Source organism: Gilbertella persicaria, assembly GCF_025201335.1.
Source record: "Gilbertella persicaria strain CBS 190.32 chromosome Unknown B0P05scaffold_23, whole genome shotgun sequence".
Taxonomy (NCBI): domain Eukaryota; kingdom Fungi; phylum Mucoromycota; class Mucoromycetes; order Mucorales; family Choanephoraceae; genus Gilbertella; species Gilbertella persicaria.
The window spans coordinates 213,128-237,771 of NW_026251984.1; the positions used below are offsets into that span (position 1 = coordinate 213,128).

At 36.0% G+C, this 24,644-nt stretch overlaps 7 protein-coding genes across 7 annotated transcripts; 6 read left to right on the plus strand and 1 right to left on the minus strand.

The window, feature by feature from the left end:
* Positions 1–261: 261 nt before the first annotated feature.
* Positions 262–2,206, plus strand: B0P05DRAFT_638008 (uncharacterized protein; the record flags this gene model as incomplete). The annotated part of the gene is made up of 9 exons (XM_051583674.1): positions 262–360; positions 422–536; positions 590–612; positions 663–769; positions 849–963; positions 1,026–1,136; positions 1,197–1,569; positions 1,631–1,761; positions 1,830–2,206. The coding sequence occupies 9 exons, from the start codon at positions 262–264 to the stop codon at positions 2,037–2,039; spliced, it is 1,284 nt and encodes a 427-aa protein (XP_051434211.1). The 3' UTR covers positions 2,040–2,206.
* A 2,711-nt stretch (positions 2,207–4,917) lies between these two features.
* On the plus strand, positions 4,918–5,698 carry B0P05DRAFT_544512 (ribosomal protein L35A). The gene is made up of 3 exons (XM_051578539.1): positions 4,918–4,941; positions 5,290–5,572; positions 5,628–5,698. The coding sequence occupies exons 1-3, from the start codon at positions 4,928–4,930 to the stop codon at positions 5,649–5,651; spliced, it is 321 nt and encodes a 106-aa protein (XP_051434212.1). The 5' UTR covers positions 4,918–4,927; the 3' UTR covers positions 5,652–5,698.
* Positions 5,699–6,150: 452 nt separating this feature from the next.
* B0P05DRAFT_544516 (4-hydroxyphenylpyruvate dioxygenase) lies at positions 6,151–7,522 on the plus strand. The gene is made up of 2 exons (XM_051578540.1): positions 6,151–6,183; positions 6,230–7,522. Exons 1-2 carry the CDS (start codon positions 6,181–6,183, stop codon positions 7,427–7,429), a joined length of 1,203 nt encoding a protein of 400 aa, XP_051434213.1. The 5' UTR covers positions 6,151–6,180; the 3' UTR covers positions 7,430–7,522.
* A 473-nt stretch (positions 7,523–7,995) lies between these two features.
* B0P05DRAFT_471357 (uncharacterized protein) lies at positions 7,996–8,402 on the minus strand (the record flags this gene model as incomplete). Its single annotated transcript, XM_051574611.1, has 2 exons — positions 7,996–8,219; positions 8,261–8,402. The coding sequence occupies 2 exons, from the start codon at positions 8,400–8,402 to the stop codon at positions 7,996–7,998; spliced, it is 366 nt and encodes a 121-aa protein (XP_051434214.1).
* Positions 8,403–8,456: 54 nt separating this feature from the next.
* On the plus strand, positions 8,457–9,062 carry B0P05DRAFT_544521 (altered inheritance of mitochondria protein 19). Its single transcript, XM_051578541.1, has 4 exons — positions 8,457–8,556; positions 8,600–8,693; positions 8,754–8,803; positions 8,847–9,062. Exons 1-4 carry the CDS (start codon positions 8,472–8,474, stop codon positions 8,987–8,989), a joined length of 372 nt encoding a protein of 123 aa, XP_051434215.1. The 5' UTR covers positions 8,457–8,471; the 3' UTR covers positions 8,990–9,062.
* A 750-nt stretch (positions 9,063–9,812) lies between these two features.
* On the plus strand, positions 9,813–10,438 carry B0P05DRAFT_127142 (uncharacterized protein). Its single transcript, XM_051573008.1, has 2 exons — positions 9,813–10,230; positions 10,320–10,438. Exons 1-2 carry the CDS (start codon positions 9,942–9,944, stop codon positions 10,355–10,357), a joined length of 327 nt encoding a protein of 108 aa, XP_051434216.1. The 5' UTR covers positions 9,813–9,941; the 3' UTR covers positions 10,358–10,438.
* Positions 10,439–20,222: 9,784 nt separating this feature from the next.
* On the plus strand, positions 20,223–23,849 carry B0P05DRAFT_544550 (uncharacterized protein). The gene is made up of 9 exons (XM_051578542.1): positions 20,223–20,277; positions 20,322–20,439; positions 20,489–20,593; positions 20,635–20,926; positions 20,973–21,601; positions 21,661–22,897; positions 22,946–23,439; positions 23,497–23,660; positions 23,712–23,849. Exons 1-9 carry the CDS (start codon positions 20,264–20,266, stop codon positions 23,719–23,721), a joined length of 3,063 nt encoding a protein of 1,020 aa, XP_051434217.1. The 5' UTR covers positions 20,223–20,263; the 3' UTR covers positions 23,722–23,849.
* The last annotated feature ends 795 nt before the right edge of the window (positions 23,850–24,644 follow it).

Here is a 24,644-nt window from a genome sequence, read left to right on the forward strand (position 1 = left end):
AAAGAGATCATTTGTAAGAATCAGATCTAAACTTGATTTTTTTTCAATAAGAGAAAAGGCAAGAACACAGAGAAAGTCCGTTAAAACTTATATAGGTTTTTATTTCTCCAAGAAATGTTATCTTTCAATTGCCATAGATGTGATCTGGTTTTTTGCCATGATCATCATGTATTGATCTATGCATATGAATTCATATATGTTCACAACAAGTTTCATGCCTTTCTTTTAGCTAAAAATCATAAGGTTTCCATATCGGAAGCTATGTTCAAATTTAAAAATGATTTAGAAAACATTTGTCAATCAGAATCCATGGATCGAACATCGCGTAGACGTGCTGGGCAACTAATTAGCAGTATGAAGGTATAGTCTTGTCTCTATCAATATACAATATAAACTAACCTATCGCAATTTTTAAATAAAGGCCAATAAGCGCAAGAATAATGATGCTCTGCCATCAACTGTGTTCAGCAACCAAGGCTCTGCGCTCAGCAATAACGGTACCATCATTGTAAACGTGATTTCCGGAGCTAAAGAAGGTGATATAAAAATGATTATACTGCTTTACATAACAGGTCTAACCCTGAAAAAGTAGATGGATCCAAAAGACAGAAGGTAATTTTTAAACATTCATAGCTTTTTTTTCGGTATCTCATGAGTATTAGGTTGATCATGTGGAAGACGCTGACAGCTGGCAAGTTGAAAGTGAAGAAGATCTATGGGATGCTTGGCGTCAGTTTTTAAAATGCTGTTGTTGTTGCCATGATTTTTGGTAAAAAAAAAACTACATTTATGAGCCCTGAGAAGTATCATGTGATTGAGTGTGGCTACTCCATCAAATGTAAGCCAAGTATCCCTCAACAACTCTATGATCACTTGGATACCGCAACTGTCGCAATAAACAATCTTTTTAAGCAGCATCCAGAGTATAGTCTTGCTGTGCTTGAAGCACTAAAACCTTTACCTGTAAGCATATTCAATCGCTTTTTACCTTTTTATTATTCTGACAGAACATTTTTTTTTTTTAGAAAAATTGGAAAGCAGCAAGAAAAGCTGTTGTTAATCCTGAAGACAATGATGACGATAATGAAGGAGAAGAAAGCAAAGAATTTTTACAAGAATTATTTCTAATTATGCAAGTATATTCATGGTTTCATACCACTATGTACAATTTGTGTTTACTGAAAATATGCGTTTAGTATTACTTTGTTCAAGAAGAAGGATGTGGCTGCTGTATTAAAAAATCTGAAGTCAACTATAACTTGTTTGTCCTTTGGCCATTGATGAGTCTTGCTGCTGGGGATATGAACTTTGTTGCTGGGGAATATATTTTAAAAGCCTCAAAAGAAGAATATAGAGCAGATGCATGTATTCTTGATGAGAATGACAACGAGATCTGTCTTCTGGAGTCTTCTGGTTGCTATCTTTTTGGTGACAAATGCAAATATGGCTATGATCATGTCAAGGGCGCATTTGGCGTATTAACTATGTTTAATGCTGCCTTCAAGAAATATCACAAAGCATCATTCAAGGTTGCTCAAGAATTGAGCATTCTGTTCATCCATGCTCGACGTACGTAGTATATCATGGCTTACTAGTTTTTGCTCATTTGAAATATCATTTCTTTCTTTAGATGACGCTATTCATCTTTGGTCTCTGGAGCTTTGTTCCCAGAAAATGTATGTACTGAAGAAAGTGTATGTCGCCAAAACGCCTGTAAACAGCCATGTAATTGCATTAGGCAATCTTTTTTGGTGCTTGAAGGTGACAATAGAAAAAAAAAAGACAGATAAAGGAAATGTCGTAGTTAGCTAATGTTTTATTTTACACAGACAATGATAAAAAAAACTGCTTGTGTTCTGAAAAAGATGAAAGAGAGTCATGAACAAAATGAGCTCAAGATGATGATGGGTGAAGAAACCTCACCAAGCCTCTTTCAGTTTGTTGACATCGACATTCAAAAGCCAGTGAAAGGTGCAGGCTACGGCATCTTGTTGCCTGAAGAAAAAGAAGAACAAGATATTGTTATTAAATATGTATAAATATATAATCGTCTTGTGCATTATTTTCTTATTGCCAGAAAGAGCATTGTAAAACAAAATAAAAAAAGTTGACATGTTTCAAAGCTTGGCGTAAGTGAAGTATCCCTTAAAGACATTATGGCTTTAAATTAGATTCGCATGTCAAAAACCAAAACCAGAAAAATGAAATTCAAAAGAAACAATGGACTAAAAGTGTCTAAAAACGAGGAATTATTAAGAAAGTACATTAACAGAATTGGTAGATATTAACAAAGAGTATTGGATGATGTAAAGAACGCAGTATATTTGCTATTAAGATAATGAGCTATCATCCAAAAACGTTTCTTCTGTTCTTGAGCTGTAGTGTACACTTTTTATAGTACTTTTGTAAATCTAATGCTATGAGTGTGTCTTATAGACCCAGAGAAACAGTTCATAAGAGGGCATGTTATGTCTAAAATGTCTCTATCAATAACAATTGCAAAACAGTGAAAATTGAAGATTTCGTAAAAGGGATTTTAAGACATGTACTCAGTTGCATGCGCGCTGCTGAACGCTTGCGATTACCAACGGATATACAGCCTAACCCAATTGATTATGTCCTGAATCAGTTGCCTAGAATATCACACCCTCCAAGCCTACAAGCTCAAAGACTTGACCGCTACACACGATGGTCAAATTGGTGGCTAACCATTTGTCAACTCTCGCTTGAAATTGAACTCGTGGATCTTCCCGACAAGGCTTTCTCAAACAAAGAAAAAGATACCTCTGGTATGATTTTCCTCCTTTGGCTAATACCCTCGCTTTATCCAGTACAGATAAGCAGCTGATTCTCTCCTTCATCCGATCACGTTTCTACGCCTATTATGCACCTTTTTTTTTCTGTTTTTTCTTTTTTATCTTTTACACTATAGTACTCCATCGTCTATGTTCCCTGTCCTTTTTTCTATATTTTTATAATTTTATAGTTTTTTTCTTTTTTGCACTCTCCTTTCTTTAAACTGATGGTTAGACATTTACCCTATAAGACTCAGTCTTCATAACCATATAAATAAAATATAAACTTTTACCAAGGAATTTATAAGGCCAAAATGACAATTTTTTGACTTTTTCAAAACTTGCTATATTGTTACATCTATATATTCTTTTATGTATGCTCAAACATAGGAAATTCAAAAAAAGGAAGTTAGAAGGCAGAAATGATGTTTTATCTTGAGAAACGCTCGCACTTGCAGTGGGCTGCCAATCTACAGGTAATACTATTATGCTTATCAGGTCTTTCAAAAATGAGCCGTTAGGAAAGCTAATTTATAAATTAAGATCATATAATAAGCTAGATGCTCAAAGAAGCCACGGATTGAGAATGTTAAATGTGTAATTTGCTAAATGGAATTAAAGGTTATTTAGTGGCCATAAAGTATATATGATTTTACTATATGGATTTCCTCTGCTTAATTTAGAAATAAAAGTAGAAAAGTTGATGATAGTCTAACACATAAACATATAAGTTAAATTATTACTTCAATATATACATTAAGAGATATGAAAGAGAATCGCTTCATTATATACATATAAAAGATACTTTTAGTTTTTACAAACATCTCTTTAATTTACTTTATTATGATACACTTAGCAGGACTTTGTTTTTCTTATTTGGCTTTCTTTATTAATACTCTATCCATTGATAACACAATTCAAAGCACAAAAAAACGGGATTCAGTTTTTTTAAGTATAAGAACTGCATGCATCCAGACGGCCTTACGAAGTCCTTTATCGTAACAGTCTTATCGCACTTTATGCTCAGTCAAGAAGTGCTGATTTATTGATGAGAAATAGAATACTGATCATGTATATTTTAGGATCGATATCTTTAAGGGAATAAAAACTGAAATATAAACTGGATGGACACTATATCATCACCTCCTTTTGCGCTGATGTGTGATAGATTGACATTGATATACTGACACAGAGCTAATGGCTCTATGGCACATAATATGTAAAAATAGCTGTATATACCAACACATAAAAGAGCTACTACTGGATTGCATTCTACCAGCAACAATGCAAACACTTCTGTCTAAAGAAAGTGTTCGTAGTACTTCAAAAACAAGCGTCAGTTTTAGTAATTTAGAGCTGCTTCGATTTCTTGCGTTGTTCAATAAAAAAGGGTAAGTAAAAATTGTCTCTCATGAAAGTAAGTTGTAAACTAAAGAAGTTACCAACAGGTTATTAAGGTAGACCAAATAAACTATCAACTTTATACTTTTTATTTGTCGTTATAAAGTCAAGCCTTTACAAGTATCTTATTCCTTGTGTCTCGTTGGCCTTTAAGAAGCTGAAGCCTGCAATGGCAACAAGAAAGACCCAAATTACTTTGAAGAAGAGTGTTAGCATGGCTGAATGACAGTAGCATAGATTGGGACCAAAATTATGTCTTTATCAATGGGGAAGACTTCAACATGTCTATTCGCAGGAGCCTTGGTTGGTTCAAGAAAGACATGTCTGTTCTATCTCTTGTGCCTTCAAACAGTAGAATTACAATGATCATTTTTGGAGCAATATGAGAAAAGGGTGTTATTGAGCTCATACTTTGTAAGCCAAGGTCTAAGATCAAGGAAAGCGTCAAAAAAGTTTGTCTTATCCCTAATAAAGCAAATAAGAAATTCACTCTTCAAATCTGTGCACATTGAATAAGTCATTCCTAGTCATCTTTTGACAGATGCTTGGCTATTGAGCCAATACTTTAAGTTCAAATGCTTTCAAAAAGATGACATGAGCGGAATTTTAAATAGAAGACGTTGATTGGCTGTGTAACCAAAGAGTTTAAACCAAAAAAAAAGAGCTAAAGAATATCCTAAAGAAGCCGCCATCCGGAAAAGTCCTTTCTCTTTCCTCATATATAGTTAGACATGGGATCCGATCGGTAAGCCATCCTTTAACCATCCATCCATCCATTTGCTATAGGATCACATAGAAGCCAACAACACTAGTATCTCCTTTCTTTCTTTCTTGACAATAATGAATAGACAAAGAGACAATGCCATTTTTGCATGTCGATTCAACATTGTCTAATGAAGTGCGACATACCATAGTATAGAAACGTCATGAAGCAACATATATAAACAAAAAGACAAAGAAAAGAGAGAGAGGAAAGTAGAAAGTAGAAAGAAGAAAGAAAGAAAGAAAGAAAGAGAGAGAGAGAGAGATGTGTGCTGATTATAGCTTATGGATTAGGATCTAGAGGTTCATTGGATTAATACTTTAAATGTAGTCTTTACAGCAAGGGCCGTGTTTTGGGTTTCGAACGTGCTAAGCGTAACCAAAACCCCAACACCTCTCTCATTCAAGTTGAAGGTGTCCAAACCACCAAGGATGCTCAATTCTACCTCGGTAAGCGTGTTGCCTACGTTTACCGTGCTCAACGTGAAATCAACGGTTCCAAGATCCGTGTCATCTGGGGTCGTATTGCTCGTACTCACGGTACTAACGGTGTTGTCAAGGCTCGTTTCCGTAAGAACTTGCCCCCTAAGGTGTTTGGTGCTTCTGTCCGTGTTGTAAGTGACATAAAAATAGTGATTATATAAGAGATGACTAATAGAATGCCTTTAGATGCTCTACCCTTCCAACATCTAAGTGTGTTAAAAAGAATAAAAAAGAAATGACTCTATCTTTTTTCCATATTCTAATAAAAGAGGAAAAACATTTTTATTGATCTCCAACGGAAAATATGACTTTAATGTGCTTTTTTTGACTTCCTCCTCTTAAACCCCGTGAGAAATGTATGCATAAAATCATGAAGCTTATCTGCGGAAAGGCGATCACGGTCCTCAGGAGTTTTTTTTTTTTTTAGAGAAAAAGAAGGAAATCATTCGTCATTGTTTATTGTAAATATTGAGAGGACAATTAGTTCATACAAACATTGCATGGCAGTATGCATACAGAGAGATACATACAAAATAAAATAAAAATAAAAATAAAAATAAAAAATATGACAAGTTCGGTTTTCAGCATTTAATGACACCAATGCCTTGCTTTGTCTGTGTGGCAGTCGTGGGAATGAAGTTCTGTTGGCATAAATTTCTATATAAAGACTTTTCTTTTTTTTATTATTATTATTCCTTCTCTTTATTCCCTACTCTTCTTTTTTTTTTATTACAATACAATGGTAAGAAAAAGAGAATCATAATAGCAATTCAAATAACATGTTGTAGGCTCCTTCATTAAACGCAACTGATGTTCAAGCTACGAACCCTTATTCTGGTTTCGACCATCTTAAATTCACTGTTTCCAATGCCAAGCAAGCTGCTTCTTATTACTGTACAAGACTTGGCTTCAAGCATGTTGCTTACCGAGGTTTAGAAACTGGCAACAGAGATGTAGCTTCTCATGTGGTGAAGCAAGGCGATGCTGTCTTTGTGTTTGAAAGTCCTACCCGTCCTGAAGCTAATCCCCAAATGGCTCAAGACATTGCTCGTCGTGGTGATGGTGTCAAAGACATTGCCTTCTGTGTCAAGGACTGCAAATCTGTCTATGAAAAAGCCATTGCCCGTGGTGCCAAATCCCTCTCTGCTCCTCAAGAATTCTCAGATGAACATGGTACTGTTATCATGGCTACCTTGGCTACTTATGGTGATGTTGAACACACATTGATTGAACGTAAAAACTACAAGGGCGCTTTCTTACCTGGATTCAAAAGTACCGCTGAAGACCCTCGCTTCAAGGATCCCTTGGATGCTATTTTGCCCCATGTTCCTTTGGGTTTCATTGACCATGTAGTGGGTAACCAAGGCGATGGTGAAATGAACCCTGTGGCTGATTTCTATGAAAAGGCCTTTGATTTCCATCGTTTCTGGTCTGTGGATGATAAGCAAGTCTTTACTGAATACAGTGCACTTCGCTCTGTTGTCATGGCTGATCCTGAAGAACGTATCAAGGTGCCTATCAATGAACCTGCAGTAGGTAAAAAGAAGTCTCAAATTCAAGAATTTGTAGACCATTATGGTGGTGCTGGTGTACAACACATTGCTATCAATACACCTGATATCATTACCTCTGTGACCAACATGAAGGCCAGAGGCTGTGATTTCTTGACCATTCCTTCCAATTACTATGATACATTGCGTGAAAAATTGGCTGTTCATAACAAAATTGCTAAGCGTCCTATTGTTGAAGATTTAGATGTATTGCAAAGCTTGAATATCCTTGTTGATTATGATGAAAACGGTTATCTCTTACAAATTTTTACTCGTCCCCTTGAAGACCGTCCTACTGTCTTTGTTGAAATCATTCAACGTAATAACCATAATGGCTTTGGTGCTGGTAATTTCAAGAGTTTGTTTGAATCACTTGAGATTGAACAAGCGCTTCGTGGTAACTTGACTGATATGGAAATCACTGCCACTACTGCTTAAACCATACAATGTACTTAACTTTTCTTGTCTATATACTTTCTTTTTTTTTTTCTTTTTAATAAGCACTTATATATATATATATATATATATATACTTTATACACTTTATACTCACATTTAATAATAATAATAATAATAAAAAGATCAATTTGTATAATGAATCTTGTTTTGTAATGCTCTTGTGTCTACATATTCTAAATCCACTACACTACAATAAACAGTTAGGTCATATAAAAATATACGGCCTTATTTTACCCTATAAGCAGACTTTTGAATTTGTTTAAATGATCTTGCATTTGATTGACTTGTTCTTGAGGCACTGGTATTGTTGTGAGTTCAATCATCCACATGTCTTCTTGTCCAATAAGCGTGGCTGTTTCCACATTGATTTTTTTCAACTAAAGTCTTAGACTATACGTTATGTGATATATTCTTACTTTGAATAGCTGCGATACAGTGATCTTTAGTATTTTATCATAAGCAAATATGTGTCCCTTTTTGACCACATCAAATGAGAAACTAAAAGAAAAAAAAAAGAGTAAGAAGCCATGAGGAGGACAATTCATTCTACCTATAGCCTAATGATTTCATGAATCGAAAGATATCCCCAGACAATTGAACGCGAGAAATAGGCCGTACAGTGACTGTACGTTGTCGTTGAGGCTCTGGATTGCCTTGCATACATAAATACCATTGCCTGTATTTAATAGACATTTCCTTTGGATTGTTTATCTTGGACTGAAGTCGAAGAACAACATCATCATTACGTGCTGGTCCAATAGGTGTTTGTGCTAAAATAATTAAGTAAAAAGAAAAAAGACAACATGCTTACTTGAAGGAACAAACACAAGTTCGTGTTCAAATAGTTCACTTGTAGCATCATTACCGCAAAGACCCATAAGTCTCTGCATTAACTTTTCTTTCTGTTCATGTCCAATAAGGATCCCTTGTAGACTACATTCATAGTTTGACATTGATATTGAAAAAAAACAAAGTCCTATTTTTTATTTTCCCTCTCCTTTTTTTTTCAATTTTTTTTTTTAATGTCAAAAGTGCAACAAGAAGCAACTACATGGATTGATAAACAATCATATTCCCCTTATCCTATATGGGCACTTTCTGCAGCAAGTAAGTCATGATATGCAGAACAAGACAGCTAAATGTAGGATAGCATTAGCAGCATTACCACTTGCTGTCAAGAAATCACCCGGTGTTCCATCCATGTTTCAATCCATGGCATTCTCAGCTATTTTTGGAGGAGCAGGGTAAAATAATCATAATAATAATAATAACAATAATAACAATAGTATTAATTGTTCAAATAGCTATGTGATTCATGTAGGTGATTCTGAAAATGGATCTGGTATTGCTACAGGTAAGTGCAGACAATGAGATAGATAGACACTTATCATGGTCAGCTTGGTGTCTTTCTTGGTCATTTCTTAATGCAAAAACTGCTCTTAAATCCATGAAACCAGTCCCGTTGGCTTTGCTTGGTGCAGTTACCTTAAATACAGTGATCTATGGTAAAAGAACCTTAAAAGTAAATGGTTACCTATAAACTTTTTTTTTTGTCGCATGATCTCCCAGGAAAAAAAAAAAGATTGCGTATTTTCAATTTCTACTATTTTCTCTTTTTTTTTTCTCCTTTTTTTTTTTTATTTCTTTGTACATATATACTATGGAAAACAGAGCTCATAAACACCTTAAAACATTACGTAAAGATGTTATCTATATCAATTTGTTGACTATGGCAAGTAGCATTTAACAAGACTTGAGCTTATGAAATACATTAGTTTGTGGGCCTTAGTATCATTTTCTTTGGTAAACAACAACCAAAAATGATTTCAATTTTCTCACTTGATAGGATTTAGGTGCCTATGTTATTCATTCTCGTATAAGTAGCACTGTCTCTTTCATATGTTTTGTTGTGGGTGGATGCATGACTTTCACTAGTTTTATGGGTTTTTTTGGAGCACATCTTAAACACACAGGATGTTTAAATACATACAACAGTATCACAGCTATGACATTTTTACTCGAATTAAGTAAGTGACAGTTTGATAGAAAAAAAAAAAACTCACTTTGTATCCAGGTGTTTTGGGATTTATGTATCAATCACAGGTAAAGAAAAAAAAAAGGTGCATGTCATTACAAAGATATACAATAAAAATAGGGGCTTATAGATCAAATTGGATACCTATGCTAGTATGGCTTGGGATTTCTTTAGTCAACAAGACCCTCGATTCCTAACAAATCTCGAGGAATTGTATGTATTCTATGCTTTGAGGTATTCGCTGACACTTCTTTGCTAGTATGCAATGTTGTGGTTATTGTTCAATACAAGACAGATCCATTCCAAAAACATGCCCTGCCATGCTAAATGTGAATATGGGATGCAAACCTTCTATCTTGATATGGCTTCAACAATGGCATACATATGTGAAGATTGGTATTTTGGTCTTGTTGATTGAACAGGTAAAGAAAAAAAGAAAAAAAAAACTAGTTAAATTATGTTTGTCTCATCATGTGTGTTCAAGTTGATCATGCTGTTATTTTCAGTTCTGTTGGCTTATAAAATAGACCGCGAGGCAAGAGAAGAAGAAGCGCATATGGTCTTATTGGCCAGCCAAAATAACCATCATGCTTGGTTACATAGTCATTATGGCGAAGCAGCCATAGGATCAGCAGCAGGAGGTGGAGTAACAGGAACAGGAGCAGGGGGAAGTTGCAGCAACAGTTATAATTCAGGTTATTTTGCAAGAGGATCAAGGTCAAGTCAAAAGAGTATTCCAAGATATGGTAGTACACCTTCTACTAAACTATAAGAAACACTTATACAATAAACTCTTATCTTGTTTGTTTGTGTCCTCCTCCCTTCTATGTTCCAGGATGCACATCAATCAGCTGTACTCTTGCAGAGACATGAAGTTGAAAAATAACTTCGAGAGAGATAGCAGGTCGATATGGAAAGAAGCTTTTCATTAAATGTACTCAAGATCTTTTTTATATTGATTGTTATCAAGTCATTGTGATAAATATGATGCTATATCATCATCTGATTCCACTGATACTTTGACATTAAAAATACTAAACATGAAGTATTGCTAAAAGTGAATAAAGTAGACTGAGATAGAAAGTAATTGGATAGTGCATGCTGGATATCATTTGTTCAAAACGATAAAGAAAAAGAGAATTTTATTTACATCATGTACAATTTACAACAAGAACCTTTTGCTGACTTCTTGTTAAGCAGTCCTTTAACAAAGTCTAATGGTATTGTAGACAAATAATTTGTGCTTATTTTTTTTATCTTCATCTTCTTTCATACAGAATATTTTGTAGATTTGCAGAATGTCGTAAAGCTTTAACAACAGCTCTAAAGAAAGGTTAAATTTCTCCAGGCTTTTTGGGAGCAAGAAGGAGGAGAGTTCTATCATACTATGGAATCCCCTTCATCGCTTCGAAAAAGGTAAAAAAAAACAGGAACCCCAATAACTTGCGCGTTCACGGTGCCTGTCTTCTTGAGCTTCTTATTGGAATTTTTTCTGAAACAGGTCAGCCGATATAAGTCATAGTATAATGAGGCCTTGTTGTTATTGATGGCCATCTTGGCCTTGACTTCGTTATAACGTACCTCTGAGCTTGAATTCGCGGAACATATACCAGGTCTCCAATAATCTTCATGTTTCCCCGAACTCATTATTACAGCAATCCTTAGCGTGAATATTGTTTTTACAATGAGTCTTTTTTTAAAGCGAAGCGAACCAAACCATAGCTGAAGGTCAAAAAAAACTCTCAAAGCTTGCGTAGATCGTTGTTTATCTTCCTGAGCAAAGTTGATGAGATAAATACTCAAATCACCGCAGTCACTCAAAGAGTATCACCAACGATAAGACCGTTAGAGACATGTTGCCACTTACCATCCATATTGATAGTAGCAGAACTATCATCGACCTTACGCACTCTTCGATTTAGGAACTGCTTGAGATCATCTTCAGTGTAGTATTGACTAAGTTTTATGGAAAAATGTGGGGAACAAGACTGCAGAGAGACCAATCGCCAGAGCTGATAATCGCTCACGAGACATAGTTGCTTTCTTGGTCTTTACGGAAATACAGTCCTTATTTAAGCAACAGAAAGCGCCTTTCATTGTTCTTGTTCCCTTATCGGTTCTGTTCACTGAGTGGGCTAATTTCTGGAAACAAAAGATACATGTCTGGGACGTATTATATTCGTTGTGATGCGTACAATACTTGCGCTACCGAGTAGCTTACACTTCCATATCGTTTATGCCCTTTTATCCTTGAGCCAGTACCAAGGCCTCGGTTTTCAACAAACAAAAAACCTTTTGACTCCTTAGGACCTATTCAAAATGACACAATTAATACTAATCACAAGCTATCATGATGAGTTATTACCTTTTCTTTTTTTTTTATAAGCTTTTTTTCTTGATTACAGGTCTTTAGGCAGACATGGGTATTCTGCAGTCCATTTGTTCCAATAGCATCGGTTCATTTACTAGAAACATAATAAGCACTTGATTCTTTTTTCTATGGCTTAAATGAACTTTGTATCTTTGTTTGAACTTGGCAGGGCATTGCAAGCTACTTTCAAAGAGAATATAGCAGCTAATTTATTTGCGTTTCTAAATATCTCATGTTATTAACAAACATTGTTTGTGGCAAGGAGTATGAGAAGGTATTCATTCATATTGACTGTTATTAGCATAAAGTTCCTACAAGCAACCATAATTGTAGACCTAAATATCAAAAGGCTTTCTTGGATTGAAATTCACAGTGCTCAGTTTCATACATTAAAAAGAGATAGATAAATAACCCTTCAACATCGAATAAGACGGTTACATAACTTCTGCTGACAGTGGCTACTAGATTTTTGTGGGTATTTATCGTCAACATACCATCCAGTATGTCCTATGTCCATTTACTCCCGCATTTACATTAGGAAATGCCTATGTTTCTACTTTTATATGTTCTTTGGCACTCAAAGCAACACAGAATGCTTTAGAGAGATCCATTGATAACGCATCTTATATGACATCTAGAGCGAAAACGCTCAAAACGCAACTTAAATGCACCAATCTTTGATGGGCCATTACTCGATAACCGCGCTATCAAAATAGCCCGCTTTTCCGTTCCAAACATGTTCTTTTGAGCCCAAAAATCGAATGGTACCATTGGTTTGGCTGTTGTGTGAGATTATTGTTTTGGCCGGTGGGAGACCCACGGAGGTCCGTGAAGATGGAAAAAAAAAACTCGATCAGAAATTTTTGGAATGATTCAATGTAGGTCTGATCCAACCGGAATGAGGCTAGATCATGACTAGGTACTTCCAAAGAAAAGAAAGCGAGTTTAACAAGTCAGAAAAGCCGACTTAATTTGAGCATTGGCTTCAAATCCGCGTTCAAAGTCCATTGTATACTGTAATTGATAGAAGAATGACCTTTTTTTTTTTTTTTTTTTTTTTTTTTTTGGTAATATCTAATAGCAAACAAGCTCTAGTTTCTGCATAAATAGATGCGCACAATATGCTTCAGTAAAACTTATTATGATACTTAGCACTTTTGATGATAAAGAGGGCAGCTTTGGACATAATTTACAATGTTGTTGTTATTTTTTTATTTTATTTTTTTGTATCAAGTGATTACTTTATTTATCGAAATTGATCTACATATTAAATAACTGATGTTCGGGCAAAAACAGATTGAGTGGCGCTGATGGGTGCCATAACTCCTTGTTAGAGATGCATCTGTAGTGGTACCTCCAGAGCACAGTCAAACCATTTCCTAATATCTCTAAGGTATTTGAGGGCAGCAGTTTGCTGGCTTCGTCTGCCAGCAAAGTAAGTGCCAGCCATGGATCACTAGGAACTTCAAATTGACAATCCAGTTGGACAGAAGTCAATACCTGTTGCTAGTATGACCATTTAACCGGGCAATCAACAAAAAAGTGATAGTTACTTTCCTCTATCAAACCACAAATACTACTAGTAGACGAAGTAAATGTAGTATCCATCATTATAGCTGATAAGATTTGTGTTCTTCTATTTTGAAGTTGTATCAGAAGGTGCTTGGATTTGACTTTCGAATTGCTTGAATATGATTGTGCTAAGTTGCGTATCATGAATTTGAAGTCCTCCCATGTTTTCTGTCGCAGAGTGGCCAGCTCTGGATCAAAATTCACTTGAGTTGAATTAGCAGGTAGAGGATTATTCGTATCTGGGATTGCAAGTTGAAGCATATCCACATTTATCTGAGAGAAAAAAGTGGTCATCGTACAATCCAATAAACTGAGAAAATGCTTGTTGAATAGTAGAACTGGATTGAAGCGCCAGGATCCAGGACCAAAGGATGTTTTTGACGTCAATAGATCAACAGTCAGAAGACTATAATCCGTCCAAGCATACGGAAGGTGGTGAATCTGTGAATTAGTGATTTTTGGCATTTGACTAGTATCTGCATAAACATAGTCGATTGTGGTGCGAATGTTTTTGTGAACGGCACTAGTAAAAGTAGGTAAACCATCTGGGAAACAGTCTGAGTAATTGGCCCACAAGCCATCAAACCATGGAGCAACGAGTGGCTTCCTGACAAAGGTGCGGTCGCGGAAATTGGTGTTAAAATCCCCTAGGATAAAAGTTGGTTGAGCTTCTTCATAAGAAGGTTGGAGGAAAGGGACCTCTGTGAATAAAGAGTCATAGAAATGAGGCCGCGCTTCCTCCACCGCTGGCGCATATATGTTAACCACAGAGCAAACAAAGTTGTCGTTCCGGTTGTATATATTCGCAAAAATACATCGTCCATCCATATAAGTAGTTGCGTCTTTGATGGAAAGCTGCGTATTAAGGCAAACAATAGCGCAATATTGAGTAACATAGGTAGAGAATTGAGGAAAAATGAAATTGGTGAACTTATGAATGTGTGAATCAGTGAATGGGGAGCTTCTACTGGCAAAAACATCTTGAATACAAAGAATATCGATTTTTAAGGAGCGTGATTTGAGGTGTGATAGAAACTCCTTACGGAATTTTGGTGATGACTCTTTGAAAATGCTGCGAACATTTAAAGAGCCTATTCTAATGTGGTTACTATTCATTAGGCCTCATGGCCATCAGCACTGGGTTTGTGTGCCGCATCTGGCTCAGTACTGTTGCGCTCTCCTTCCATTGAATCCAGCTCCATTCCTCGGGACTCGATCTCCTTCTCAATGTGTTCCTCCTCGTCTGTATGATGATCCTGAGAAACAACCACGGGAGAATCTAGATTCATATGAACTGCCACTGTATCTGAGGCCCATTGAGAGCGAGACGAACCATCAGGACGGAAAACCGGCACAGACGGTTTCTCTCCAAGGGCTGGTTGTGCCTTGCGACGGGCTGCCTTATCCTTGACTGCTTCATATTCAGCCAACAAGGTAGAATCATCTTTCGAGCCTGAGTCTGCCTTGCAAAATCGTCGTGTGTGACCCTTATCATCACATTCAAAACACACCTGTGCCTGCAAAGTAGGGCAATTGCGACGAACATGTCCTGCTTGGCGACAGTAGTAACAAATTGGTGCAGCACCCTTAAAAGAGGCTGGTGCGTGCTTATCCCAGTAACTGAGATACAGTTGTCGAGTCAAATCCTTAATCTCAATGGCCTTGCCATCCTTATTTTGAGCTGCTGTTTGTGTGTCAATGATGAAACTGATCTTTCCATCAAAGAAACCTTCGCACGTAAACTTTTTGATCTGGTGAGCTGTGCCATAATGTCTGAGCGATTGCTGTAGCCCTGTCAACAGTTCCTCGCTGGTAGGGATATGAAGCAGAGTGAGAGCGACATGAACAAAGCTTTTGACCGTGTTTTCCCTGGTAGGAGTGTCCAAAAATGTACGCTCTCTAACGGTGATTCCAGTCGTTATAGCCTTCTGCTTGGAATCCTTAGATTCGAATCGTGCCTCGATCAGCATATTCTGTTTGTTTGGATTGGGAGTGTAGCCACTTAGATGTTGAAATCCTGCAACTTTGCCAAAGGTATCCTGAATCGCTTTATAAGCCGCAATATGATTGACAAAAGTACCAGGAGGAAAGGTGAACAAAATAGAGCCTGTAGTAAGTGATTGACTAACAATGCTAGCTGCTTTGCGATTCAACATCTCGGATTCAAAGCTATGCGATTTGAAGATGATTTCAGGTACGCACTTAACCGCGTTGTTTTGGGAGCTGATCCTCGGTATATGAGGGATGCGCAGTTTGTTACCGATCTCGGCAACCTTAGTCTGAGGTATTTCACCAAAGACTGTCATAGTTGGATAGGACCCATAATTTACAATAGATAAGTTGGAGAAGGGTTAGCTGTTTCAAGCACCGACACTGTTTTTTCGAGTCCCTTTATTTAATCACGCCGGATAGAGTTTAGCCCAAGGATCATCCTCAGTGGCTTATCACTTTCTATGAAAAGTTCCTGGCGTTTACGAGTTTCTTTTGCAAGTTTTTAATTGCTTAGGTCATTTCAGACTGTCTCTCCCTTGAATTTTAATAATATTTGGGTTTTAAGTGGTCACTAATTCTTTTGTTGCAATAGCTTTATTTTATTTAATAAAAAGGTTTCATAACAGATTGAACTTACTTTTGCTAACTCTTGCAATTACAAGAATTATGAAAAAAAAAAAAGAATAAAAGAAAAAAGCAAAAGAATATTTGTTATGTGGGCATATTTATACCACTGGTTTGTTTACAAGTTGGTAATTGACTGTTGCCTGCTTTTCAGTATCATCCTCAAATTATTGTTTATTTCAATCTCCGCCAGCATTTATGCCGACATGGCAAGTATGCCATTTGTGTACCTAAAAAAATAAAACTACTATAACAGAAATATTTTCTGCAATGACAAAAAAATAAAAAATAAAAATAGGGATTTTCCAATTTTTCTGTTTTAAATTGATGAAAAAAAGTTTGTTTTTCAACTTTTTGTTTTAAATTAATAAACAAGTCTACCAAATAGTAATTCCAGTGTTTTGGTTTAGAAAAGAGATTACTGCCTAGTAGATTTGTTTTTTATCTTAAAACAGAAAAATTGAAAATCAAGGTTTTTTTCTTAATTTTAAACAAAAGATCAGAAATTTTCTACTTTTTTATTTTTTTGTCATTGCAGAAAATATTTTTGATTTGTTTTAAAACAGTAGTTTTCGTTTTAAAAAAGTAGTTTTTATTATTTTTCAAAAAATATTTTTTGAATGCACAAATGGCATACTTGTAATTTCGGCATACCTGTTGGTATTTCTATTACTTTTGAAAATGCTTTTTTTTTCTTTATAAGACCTTCACACTGATCACGAAGGCCTGAGGTATACGAGTCTTCCGTAATTTTTTTCATCGCTCTAGCTACCCTTTTTGTAAAGTTGTCACAATCTTTAGAAAGAGGTTTTGAACACTAAAATTTATACTTGGGCCAGAAAAATAGAATAAGAAAAGCATGGTTCAGCATCTAAGTTTATTCAGCCAGCGAGTGATACTGCTCTCCAAGCTGTTAGCCCTTTCTTTTTCTTTGAAATTGGATAAATTTCAGCAAACTCTAATCAAGTAAGCGGCAGCTAAATATCCTATGTGTAAAGAAACAGTCAGTCGTCGACAACGTCTTTGTTTCCCAAATGACAACAGCAATGATTCAGTCTCTTTCTTGAATGCTCTTGACCATCACTTTTTAACCAGATCCCCTGTTTCTGCAGAGTGATTACGATAACCATAGCAACCATAGAGAATCATAGCAACCTACACCCAGCGTAAACGATTACATGTTTCTTTCATATTTGAGTGAAGATTTAGTCAAATTTTCTTTCAATTATTAGAGAATTCTTAGACTTCTGATAAATTTTTTTGCATTCAACGGAAGAAATCTTCCATCACTTACGCTGTGATGCTCATGAATGTAAAGGATTTACCAAAATATATATACATGCTTAAATGTTTAAACTCCGGCAACAAAAAGTGGAAAACCTCTGATCTTTCAGCTTTCACCAGTTGCTCGTAACATGATGTACCGACTCCTTGTTTCCAAATTACCTACAAGACAATTTTCTCACTCTGTAATTCCTGATACGTTCCCCTCGCCTCTTTGTCCAATTTGCATAATTCATCTTAAAAATGAACATCTCCTTTTATGCTGTTCACCAAAGAAGTTTTTCTGGAATAATCTCATTTTCGAATCTCTTTGGCCTACAACAACTGTCTAAGATGTCATCCAAGCACTTACTGCACTAGACTTCTTAAGAATAGATTACTCACAAAAGAAAAATTCAACCGTTGTTGACATTTTCATTACCGCCCTCTCACAAGTATGGAAAGCACATTGGGGATTTGTCATTCGAAACGTCTCCTTTGATGCCTACTATACCTTAAAACAAACACGTACTTCTTTACAGCCGCTTGCAGATAAAAAGTAAGTATACATAAGACTATAATCCTTCCCTTGCCTTTTTTCCCATTCGTAACAGTGGCACACCTCTCATTTTATTCTATCTAGTTAATTTATAGCATATGATCTCGTATCAATTGCGCCAGCTGGATCTTCAATTTGAAGTTCCTAGTGATCCATGGCTGGCACTTACTTTGCTGGCAGACGAAGCCAGCAAACTGCTGCCCTCAAATACCTTAGAGATATTAGGAAATGGTTTGACTGTGCTCTGGAGGTACCACTACAGATGCATCTCTAACAAGGAGTTATGGCACCCATCAGCGCCACTCAATCTGTTTTTGCCCGAACATCAGTTATTTAATATGTAGATCAATTTCGATAAATAAAGTAATCACTTGATACAAAAAAATAAAATAAAAAAATAACAACAACATTGTAAATTATGTCCAAAGCTGCCCTCTTTATCATCAAAAGTGCTAAGTATCATAATAAGTTTTACTGAAGCATATTGTGCGCATCTATTTATGCAGAAACTAGAGCTTGTTTGCTATTAGATATTACCAAAAAAAAAAAAAAAAAAAAAAAAAAAAGGTCATTCTTCTATCAATTACAGTATACAATGGACTTTGAACGCGGATTTGAAGCCAATGCTCAAATTAAGTCGGCTTTTCTGACTTGTTAAACTCGCTTTCTTTTCTTTGGAAGTACCTAGTCATGATCTAGCCTCATTCCGGTTGGATCAGACCTACATTGAATCATTCCAAAAATTTCTGATCGAGTTTTTTTTTTCCATCTTCACGGACCTCCGTGGGTCTCCCACCGGCCAAAACAATAATCTCACACAACAGCCAAACCAATGGTACCATTCGATTTTTGGGCTCAAAAGAACATGTTTGGAACGGAAAAGCGGGCTATTTTGATAGCGCGGTTATCGAGTAATGGCCCATCAAAGATTGGTGCATTTAAGTTGCGTTTTGAGCGTTTTCGCTCTAGATGTCATATAAGATGCGTTATCAATGGATCTCTCTAAAGCATTCTGTGTTGCTTTGAGTGCCAAAGAACATATAAAAGTAGAAACATAGGCATTTCCTAATGTAAATGCGGGAGTAAATGGACATAGGACATACTGGATGTCATTGTACGGAGATCGAAATGGATGGCATCAAAATCAAGCTTTTGCTGAGAACTGCATGAAGAAGCAGTTATTGGACTTTGACATGGTGATAAAAGTCGTAGATCTTTGCTTTCTAAGTCTTTCGATACAGAGAACACAACAACTATGCAGCTAAAATATTGAGTAAACGTGCAAAAATGTTCACAATGTTTTCCACTGATATCTCGCCATTTTTATAGTACAACTGTTACGCAAACACATTAGTCAAAAACTAGAGCTTTTGAAGCACATTTTGAGTACTTAAGCGTGTAGATAGCTCTATTTTTCATTCTGTAGCATCAAAAAGAAGATCAAGGGTTGTCAAATTTTTTTAAAGTGTTTTATTTATTGCTCCACGTAGACGAATGTAAACCATTGTCAAGAGGTGGGCGCAAATTAAAATGTTATAATATAAAAATAAAGAAAATAATTGAGGTAAAAACAGAAGAGGTCAAGTATGGGCTAGATGATTTGGGTCATCTAGATGGTTGTCAAATGAGCAATTTTCATGAGTAATACCCTTTGGTTGAACGGTCATTTTGGCCAAGTTTTCCAAGTCGCTTTTTTTTTTGTCCAAATCAACTCCAAAGGTACCATGAATGTTAGTAAACATAGTTGGTAGGTATTTGATGCATAAAACATGTTAATACTCTCTTTATGTGCACGCTTTTTACATCCTCTTTAAACAGTAGAATATCCAATGCATACGTCAATGAGATAAATGTCATAAGCAACAATAAAACATAGTCAACTGCTTAAATAGTTTAGGAAGCTATTTTTTCTTTTCTTTTTTTTTTCGCTTTCACATTTTTGATTATGAAAAGGTTTACAGCTACAGCTCTTTCAGCTTCAATAATCTCTAGAGCATCCAAAGTGTTTTCTGTTTAAATCTTTTATCTCAAATTGAAAGGTTATCATTCTTAGCAAAATCATGATATAATTTATGCTACCTCAACTTGTATAACCAATTTAAAGACAATTTAACCAAGTATATAAAAATCAGCAAAAAAAAGAAATGGGAAACAAATCAATGGTGTGATATTGAGCTTAAGCTTTGACTGTTGCAAAGCCCTATGTCTCTTTAATGCTTTATGTGGCATGAATAAATATCAATTGACTTATACGCAGGCATAAACGACCGGACAATCAATTTAAATGTGACTTAACATTAATTTGCAAATGACCCCTTTAATCAGTATATTTTTTTTTCTTTCTTTCTCTCTTGACAAATCATTATCCTTTTTCTTTCTCTTTTATTTGAATCTATCCATGGATTCAAAATGGTAAGAGAATGATGGATGAATTCCATAATTAAACATCTTTTTAGGTCTTCACATACAACTGGAAGGGGTCCTCGCAACTATAAGTGTATATATGACCCAGAACTAGACACTCAAGGCTTAAGAACAAGTTCTCAAGCTCAATACGAGTATGAGGGTGATCGCGTAATATTAATAACACTATTATACTCTTCTTGCTTACTTTTTATTCTAGGTCATAACTCCCCGGGATCCTCGACAAGACAAACAGTTGTATGAGCGAGGGTTTAGTAAACATCGATATGTTTATAAAAGACACCTTCTTGAAGTGAATTACAAGGTATACAGTATGATGTTGAATGCATATTGACACTATGTTAGTTTGATGAGCATTCAGTTGGACCAAAGCCTCCTACGACAGTACTGGCATCTGGTCTATCTCCCTTAATGACAGAATCACAAATCATGACTTATTTCTCAGTTTACGGTCAAGTATCCAGCGTGGAAATTGTCAAATGTGTTACCACAGGTGGTTCTTTGGGTATTGCTCATGTTTCATTTACTTCTGACGAATTAAACGATGGTCATGCAGCAGCTTGTCTTGCTGTTGAAAAGGGTAATGGACGTCAAATGGGCTCAGCTGAACATGTCAAAGTATGCTTTGATGCAACAGGTAATACAAGCTATGTATATGGGGCATGATTAACAAGAGACAATAGGCGAGAAATTAAAATTGGCTGTTGCAGATGCTTCTAATACAGACCCCAAAAAGGGAACATCCAATCACACATCTACCACACCACAGCATAAATCTCGACATGATTCATATCATAGTGAATTGAATGAATGGGATCGATATGATGCTCGTCGCTATGCCCGTTATTCTCCCCGTGATGATTACTATCGATCTTCGTACAATGGCAGCAGCAGGGACTATTATGACGACTACAAATACAGAGATGAACGGCCCTCTTCTCGATACCATCCACCACCACCACCACCTCATTATGCTCGTTATCGTCCTCATATGGACTCACCTCATCACCGTCCTTCACGCTGGAATCGTAGTCCAAGTATGAGTTCGCATGATTCACGGTACAAAAGTAGAAGCAGAAGTCGAAGTCGAAGTATAGACAGAAACTATTATCCAAGATGGGAAAATGAATCAGAATGGCGTCATGGAAGCAATAGACGAAAACAAAGCGATTATTGGGATAGGCCACCTTATGAAGAAAAGTCAACGACTTCAACAAGGCCTATTTTAGCCATTTCAAGGAAATGTTTACCGTTTGTCAGAGGCGTCTTGGAAGACTTAAGAAAGTTGTTTTATTATTACAATTGTGTTGATGTGAGTCCCTTTTTTTGTTTTGTATTTAAAAAGATGATTAAAAAGAGTTGTTGTGATAGATTTACCATGATGAAGCAGACTGGTTAATTGTGTTTGACTCACTGACAATAGCAAAAAAGGCACTGGATGCAACCAACGATCAACAAGTGATGGGATATAAACTCTACATTACACTTCGACATCCATCTGTAAATAATACGTTAGACACCATAGAGAAATCAACGTTAAATATACCTAAAGAGCCTCAAACAAATGGACATTCGACTGTAGAACCACCCATTTCTGCACACGATTTGTTCTTTAAGCAATTAGCAGACGTCTTTTTGAAAGATTTGAAGAATCGTATCGCAGGCCCGTTTATTCATGATTATCACAAGACAAATCGATCTAGCAAAAAGATTGAAATTAAAGCGACTGTAGAAGAAGAATTGCCTGGAACACAAGTGATTGAATCTATCTTGAATACTAGCAAACTGCCACGATTTAAAAAGAAAAAAGCCAAATATACAACATTTCCAGAAGAAAGTGAAGAGGACGAAGAGGAAGCAGAAGAGAATGGAAAAGAATCTACTTTAGAACTTCCTCAAGAACAACCCAAAGAGCAAGATGATGCACCTATGTTTTCAAGTTCTGAAGAAGGAGAATATCATTCAGGCATGGAAGATGAAGAAGAAGAGGAGGAACAAGTCGAATCTAATACAGAAAAGAATCGCCCACGACGTCTTCGAGACTATCTCAGTGATGACAGTAGCGTGGATGAACACGACGCCTTTTTGAAGCAGTTGCAACAAGAACAAGACGATGTACAAATGGAAGAAATGAATGGATTAGATCAAGATGATTTTGTAGAACATGATATCTCACAACGCAAACGAAAACGAGCGCTTACAAAGAAAGCAAATAAAAAGTTGAAGCGGGCTTTAAGTGACGATGATACCAGTGAATACTATGATTCACCCAAGAAGCAAAAGAAACAAACGATAAAGAAAAGAAAGACCAAACTGGCCAGACCACCATTACCAGAACGTATTTATGAAGTTATTGAAGAAGATTTGTCCAAGTACAGCAGTATAGAAGAAGAGGAAGAAGAAGAGGTAGTAGAAGAAATAGTGGATCAAGCAACCATTGAGCAAGAATTATTGGCTTCAGATTCTTCAGATTCAGAGGAATTGACTGAATTGCCTGAAAAGAGTAATGAACCTCCAGAATGGGATCCATTTAATCAAATCAGTGATCCTGAAGATTACTGGTTCTTGAGAGCTGTTTTTCTGGAAAAAGCAGGCATCTCATTAGAAGGTAGAAAAAAAATACAGATATGAGGGCTATTGATTGACTGTTTTATAGAACCAGTGACAAATGTTATTAGAGGAGGATGTGCCCGTGCCCAGGGCTATTACAAGATCCCAGATGCCATGAAGGCTACTTATTTACCAAGAAACAAAGCAGTCATTGATATTCCTTCAGACACAACACGTATTTCATCGCGTGCAACCCGCGTTAATAATCGACGATTAGTTGTGGGCATGGAAATGCAGAAAAAAACAATTGATTCAGATATTCTTAAATTCAATCAATTACAGAGTCGAAAGAAACAATTACGGTTTGCCAAATCACCTATTCACGACTGGGGACTGTATGCAGAAGAACATATTGATGCAAATGATATGGTCATTGAATACGTGGGTGAAATGATTCGACAGCAAGTGGCAGAAGAGCGTGAAAAGAAATATGAACGATGTGGTATTGGTAGTAGTTATTTGTTTCGTGTGGATGATGATACAGTGATCGATGCTACAAAATGTGGAAATGTGGCTCGTTTTATCAACCATTGCTGTGCAGTAAGTCTATAATATGTGTATATATTCGCTCATTAACATACATATATATATGTGTAGCCTAATTGTAGTGCCAAGATTATTACTGTAGATAAACAAAAAAAGATTGTTATTTATGCAAATCGAGATATTGAACCTGGTGAAGAAATTACATATGACTACAAGTTTCCTATTGAAGCAGATAAGATACCTTGTCTTTGCGGTAGCAAGTATTGTAAGGGAACGTAAGTATCAAAACCCTTCATGGCTGAATGCATTCTCATGCTTCTTTATAGGCTTAATTAATACCATTTTGTTGTCCTTCTTGTATAAAATAGATTTTTCACTTGCCATATAGTTGCATATATACACACGCCTTTTCTTTAAGAAGGCAATCTAACTCAATAAAGTACTACTTGTCAGATACTAGGCACTTTTTGCTGCTAAAAAAATATCTACTACACCTAAAGTTGAATATAATGAATGCGCGTCAATTAACTGTACCCTTACTTCCGAGCCTTTTTTTTTTTTTTGAACGAATTGATGTTCTAAAGTAAGTATGTTTTGTCATTGAACTTGAAGTAAAAGTGGGTGACGGGAGAAATACTTAAAATAGCAAATCTTGATTGTGTAGATTATGTTCAATCAGTAAGTTTTCTTTCACACAGTTATCAAATAAAAAAGCTTTAAAATAACCAAACAATTAAAAGATTACATAAGCCAATATGTTTGTCACTTCTAGGCAACTTTTTCCTCCAGCAGAATGCTGGTATATCATAATATTGTCAGTATGTACCAGGATAAAAGTAAAAAGAGTGCTTTATTTTGCTATTGTAATCTATGGGTATAATTCCAGACAGCCACTTATGGATCCATTTTACGATCCAATAAGTCACTAATGAATGGATAGTCAGCTTCAATACTTTAATAAACTAAATTGTGATGTGCTTATTGCAAACTAAGATGAACTGTTCAAGATATATTTTGTTCATCTCTAAAAAAAAAGGTTTGGAGTTTCTCTTTCTTATATGTCTTGAATAAAATATTTCCCTTCTTTCAGGTTAAAGTGTAAAGTGCCAGTAGTAAATTGAAATAACAGAGGTTGTTGTATCCCAATATGTCTGATTCAGAATGAACTTACTGCTCATTTATCATGACATTGAATGACAACTGGCAACCATACGCCATGCAGGGGGGGGGCCATCACGCCTAGCTTCCATGGCTTTACA